At 47.9% G+C, this 5,947-nt stretch overlaps 1 protein-coding gene across 1 annotated transcript; it reads right to left on the minus strand.

Moving 5' to 3' along the window:
- Positions 1 to 2,208: 2,208 nt before the first annotated feature.
- Positions 2,209 to 5,508, minus strand: LOC144101137 (3-alpha-hydroxysteroid sulfotransferase-like). Its single transcript, XM_077634177.1, has 2 exons — positions 5,374 to 5,508; positions 2,209 to 3,331 (listed from the first exon to the last, which is right to left on the minus strand). The coding sequence occupies exon 2, from the start codon at positions 3,300 to 3,302 to the stop codon at positions 2,343 to 2,345; it is 960 nt and encodes a 319-aa protein (XP_077490303.1). The 5' UTR covers positions 3,303 to 3,331; positions 5,374 to 5,508; the 3' UTR covers positions 2,209 to 2,342.
- Between the last annotated feature and the right edge of the window lie 439 nt (positions 5,509 to 5,947).

Here is a 5,947-nt window from a genome sequence, read left to right on the forward strand (position 1 = left end):
ATGCGATACAGTTGGTTGTACGTCTCCTCGTCGTCTTCACGATGCATTAGCGGTAGCTTGTATGTTTCGGCCACGTTGTAAATGGCCAAGTTTTCTGCATAACACCCCCATCGTTCGTCGGTCATCGGTTCGTCGGTTTGTCCCTATGCCACAACCGGTCACACACTGTACACGCATAGCCGAACGGGTTGTTAGTAAAGCGTCTGTTGAATTCACGCGTTGCCGTCTCAAACTCCTTTACTCTTCTCGCATGTTCTTCACGTCGTTCTACTGCAATGTGTCCTTCGGGTTGAGTCGGGCTAGCCTTGGTGAGAGATTTCTCCTCTCTTTTCTTCGAACGATCTTGTCTCTGCTGGGGTGTTTCTTCTGCACGCTGTTTTCTTCGCTTTTCGTTTTCCTTCTCTCGAAACGCACGTTCCTTCTCGAGCCGCTGCTGCCACTGTTCCGGGGTTTCTTGGACACGCCTCTGCCGTTTAGTCGCGTTCCAGCGTTCTGAACTAGTAGAAGGAGACTCACTGTCGGGCAAACTCATAATTTCTTCCTTTGCTTCTGCTGTTTCCACAGAGGAGGTTGCACGTTGTCGCCGAGCTGCATACTGGGCACGCCGCTTAGAAGGTCGTTCTTCTTCCGTCTCCGTAGCTCGCTGATGCTTCCTCTTTGCATTCTGCCGAGCTGTCTTGTTCGTAGGCACCATCGTAACATCTGGCTGTATGACTGCCTTGGCGAGAGGAGCGGAGCTGTTTTATACAGCTGGTGTGACGTCACTCTGACCGTAGCACCCCTGGTGAGAGGAGCGGGAGTTAGGCCGCCGTTGGTGGCTACCGCCTCGCCTCGCGACGGCGTTAGATGGGCCCCGTTTTTACACAGCTGGTGTGACGTCACACCGACCGTAGCGCCCCTGGTTAGAGGAGCGGGAGTTAGGCCGCCGTTGGTGGCTACCGCCTCGCCTCGCGACGGCGTGAGATGGGGCCCCGTTTTTACACAGCTGATGTGACGTCACTCTAGGTCACGTGGTGTGACGTCACGCAGCGAGGTCACGCTAAAGGTCAATGGTGCCTACCACCGCCTCGCCACGGAACGGGCTGAAGTGCGACCTAAAGTAGTATTGCTTCGCAAAATCTTCGGACCCAGATCTGAAGCTCCGGCTTTCATCCGGCCTACCACGATATGAAGCAACTTTGCTGGGTGGCTTGTCGCTTTGTGTAGCTTTCACCAACCATTACTCTTAATCGGTATGGCTGATCGCCCTGCATGTGCCGCCTGCGGATGTGATGCGACTATAGCCCACATTCTATGGTAATGCCTTGTCTACAGCGCCGAAAGGCAGTATCACTGCCGTGCGCTGGAGCGTCTATATCTACGCCCACTGACGGAAATGAAGATTATCGGCCACTGGCCACGGAGATCGTCGGCGGTGAAGTCCTCTAAGGCACTGCTCCACTTCCTTAGAAGTTCTGGCCTGCGCGATAGCCTATGGCTTTACCGAGCGCTTGCTGACTTCGCATAGTGGCTTCAAGTTGCTGCTACTCTCTTTTCACCTTCATCTTTTTATCTCCTCACCCCTTCCCCCCCGTGAAGGGTAGTAAACCGGTTATCCTTCCGGTTAACCTCCCCGCCTTTCCTCTTCTTCGTCCTCCCTATCCTCGTAGACAAATTACGCTGGGTGGATACATCAATGTCATCCGTGCGAGTAGAGAACGAGCAACATAGGATGCGACTGCGGTATCTCTTACCAGTTTTGACGTGGTAAAGGTGACACGAAGTACTTGTGTCGAGGACTGGGACAAAAAATCAGTGGCGCAAATGTATACTGCCGGTGCATAATCAAACACTTGGAGTAAAACCACGAATGCGCTTCAACTTCAAGCCTCTCCGGAAAACATTGTAAAATCAGCAGCGGAGGCCTGCAATCAAAGCCGCCTGGATCATCAAGTCCTGGCCCGCGAGGCACAAGCAACCCTTGAAAGACAAAGAACTCAATTCTGCGACTTAGGCAAAACTATAAATTGAAAAATCTTCAATCTCAAAGGCACAGGGGGAAATCATCTAACCTTAATCATTCACAATATCACGATATTGTAATCACAGTACACTGTTTTATTTCTGAATTGAAAGGTACCGAAAAGCAGGAAAAATCATACTGCAAGGCTAAAACCACCCATTACAAATCTTCATACCGGCATCCGTTTGTGTAAAAGATGAAAACAAGCCCCAAGAAATTATGACTAAATCCCAGAAGACAGTTGCCTTCGAAGAATTACAGGCTGCTATACATAGTGACCAGTCTGGCACACACATAGCGATGAAAATAATATTTCTGCACTATCGCAGTTTTCATAAAATCAGAGAAGACCCTGAGACATGACATTCGCCTCCTCCCGAATGTCTTTCCACAGATCAATGAAAGAGGCTTTGTTCCCTTCCTCCTGTATTTTCTTCTCTAAGCAAGCTAGCTGTTCCGGAGTGAAATGTTCTTTCCAGCCCCCTATCTTAGCGGTTTTTACCATCGGGAACTTGTTCTTATCGCCTTCGTGTCCTCGTTTGCAAGAAAGTTTGTTGCGGTGAAAGATATTTTTCCATGCTGGATTTTTGTTTTCTGCGAAGTCTATAATTAAAATATCTCGGGTGTACTCCGGAGATGACCACTCGATGATATTTTGCAGAAGGGTTTCGTTTGCCTCCAGGGCACTGCTGTAGCACTCGCCCAAGAAGCGGGCCAGGCGCAGAATTGTTCCCCTAGTGTTCCGCTTCATTTCTTCATACGTGACGAAGAACACATTGGGTTCGTCTTTCAAAGCGTAGCCGGAGGCTACGTGGTCGAAGTAGCTTCCGTAACCAAGGTCTGTCTCTAGGAAAGCGTCTAAGAACTCGCCGAAAGTGGCGTCTTGAAAATTCCAGATGCTCACATCGGTCATCATGTGGTAGAATGAGACACACACATCCCACGGGTTACGAGCAGCGTAGATGTATTTAGCGTGGGCCCTCATAGTCTCCAGGTGTAGCGGTAAATGCGTGAAGAACATCCTCATGGGTAGCTTAGGCTTCCAACCATCATGCTTCATGTATTCCAAGGCATGAGTGTTGCTTGTGAACTCGTCGTATGTTCTTACTGGCTCGCCTCCCTTGAGGATCAGTTGCGTAATGTACTGCATCCAGTAGGTCCCGCTTTTCGGATACGTGCTCTGTATCAAATCACCTTTTTCTGCCTGGAACTTCTGGCTTTCCCGGTAGGTGTCTGGGTCTATCCAGGCGCATCGCGGCACGCCATCGACAACTCGACGAAAAGGCCTCCGAGGTGCCATGACTAAGGGCTTCCGGATGGCCTTTTGTTCTGCAAGTGAAAAACAGACTGATATATTTCATACGTCGACCAGAAAATCATGCCCCTGATTAGAAGTCAAGGCGGCAGGCAAAGAAAATAACCCAATGATCATAGGCAGAAGTACCTGCTGTTGGGCTGGTTGGTTCATCATAAAGTTGAATGGCGCAAGACAACGAACACATGAAGACAAAAAAGAAAGAAAGAGCGCCTGCTACCAACTGACTTTATTGCGGAAAACACCACCTTTATATGCCAGTATATTATCAACACCAGTGCGTTATGATAGCCAGGACAAGCTAACAAGGAAAAGGATATGTAAAGAAAAAGATTCCGTTTAAGCATAAAAGCCAGAGAATTGCTACTCACAGAACAAGGCATGAAAAATTTACGAACTTGATAAGATTAAATGCCAGGATCTACACATGACCATCTGACATGACAGTTCCCGGCCGCTGAGTTTGACCGACTAAGTGCTTATGCACGTGGGCCCACCTTTCTGTATGTGAAATGCTTCGATAACTTCCCTTTCAACTCGCTCTCTACCTCTGCCAATAAACTTTGCCTCTTCCAGCACTGGTCCGCAATCTTGAAAATCTCTGCACACAGTTATCCCATGATCATAGGAATTGAACTGCGAAAAAACTAAAAAATAAACAAGGAGAGCCAAAAGTATGACACTGATATCATCTACTGCAACACACTCTAGTTCGTTTCAACCAAGTCAAGCGCAGACCCCTACCCCCTTCTTAGAAAACATATGTCCGCCATGCTGAACGTGACGTACATCTGTCTAGGGGCACAAAAGAGCCTTATCGGAAAAGGGGGTTGCAGCCCAGTCGGCAGAAGACAGCCGTTTCAAGTGTTTTTTGCTTGACTGCATGCCAAGAATACACATGAAGCTAATAAACAATTGGACCCGCGGTTCTGCAAAAACACCTATCATGAAGGCCCTGTACTTGCTTATCCGGGGATATCGTCGAGTAATTGAAAGCTGTACACATGAAAGCGCAATGAAAGCAGTGCACATTTTAAGGAATTATTAAGCAAGGTCGCCTATTTGAGAATGCATCTCTCGAATTCTGTAGCTTCTTAATTTGAGATTGTAATATGTATGCCGGTACCAGTAGTAATTTTTTCACGGTCGTACCGATGGCAAACGACATGAGTTGCGGCTCCCAGACTAGAGATGCGGTCGCCAACAAGCTCCGTTAACCTGGTGTCATGCCTCTCATTAATCTTTCTTTTCAGGTTTTTATCTATTCATTGAACATTCCATTGCGTTGAACAGCAGCTGAATTCGACCTAAGTGCAAAAGACGCACTGAGACGTGCCAGAAGAAACTAGACGCTGCACTTAGGCTGCGTCTTAAGGGTACGACGCGATACCGTTAATGGGTTAATGCCCATTATATGCAGAATTAATAACTCTCTACAGTACTCTCACAGATCGGCGTGGGTCTTCGTGCCCCTCTTGGCTCACTGGTTGGGTGGTTAAGGCATTGACCATTGCCCCAGCAGGTGGCTTTTTATAACACAGCCACGGTAAGGGCTTGTGAGAGCAAGGTTCCTCTTGCGGAACAACCTCCCTTCACCAATAATTAATTGAGCTGCCATCTGCCAAGGTGGGCAGTTTGCTCACAACACGATCAGCAGGTTGTCATGACGTCACAACGTCAGGACACTAAGGTAGCCCACCTGCCACCTAGGTTGCTTCTGTGGAGATTTTTCGCTCACTACGCCGGGTTTTCCGCTGAACTAGAAAATTGATGCTGTCGCGTTAATTAAAAATTGTGGTCATCAGTTAACAACTCGAGAAATCGGTTGCAACAGCATTGTTTCCTTCTCTTCTCCCTCTCTGCAGTAGACTATACTGCAAAGTAGTCCTCAGTACTGTTCAGTAGACTTCGTGGCTTGAATTGTGCCTGTGCTCTCTTTTGCTGCGCCAATCTTTACTTCTACTCTGGCGCGAACTATTACGCAGAAACGGACGCATCCCTGACCTATTCATTGCAGCCTAAAAAAACAGAAGATTTGAGACCAGTGAGTACTCACTGTTTCTGTGTCCGTGGGCGAAAGAATAAGGCGCTCTACTTCACACTGGATTGTGGCATCCGCATCAAATGCGCTTCACATGAAATTGCGAGAAATTCTGCGAGGTGCGCAGCACCCGAAGCGCTGTCCTTACTCAATGGAGCTGGCCTTGGTTCGCCTGATATAGCCTTCGTTATCGGTCTTCAATGACGCGCTTCGAGGTTCTTCTCGGTCTCTTCGTCGCGGCAGAGCGAATACGTTCGCGTATGGGGGTTTGAACAAGCACACTGGTGGCCTATTCAGCATTTGTACGCATTTGTACGTGTGAGTCTTCGTTGCGCTTAAAATCACGGTAATATGCCTGAAAATCAAATAGCTCCTCAGCTATCTCCCTTAAGGTACGTATTAGGGATTGTAAATTTATGGCCTCTTTCATTTCGTTCGAAATGATGAGGTCAATTTTTAAAAGAGATTGCAATATTGATACAGGTTACGACCTACATGCGCAGAAGTCAATGAATATATTGTCTACGGAAGCATAGAGATAGTTAATTTTATGACTGACTACTTTTTTCCTAGCGTGTAATGTGCTGGG

Source organism: Amblyomma americanum, chromosome 1 (genome assembly GCF_052857255.1).
Source record: "Amblyomma americanum isolate KBUSLIRL-KWMA chromosome 1, ASM5285725v1, whole genome shotgun sequence".
NCBI lineage: Eukaryota > Metazoa > Arthropoda > Arachnida > Ixodida > Ixodidae > Amblyomma > Amblyomma americanum.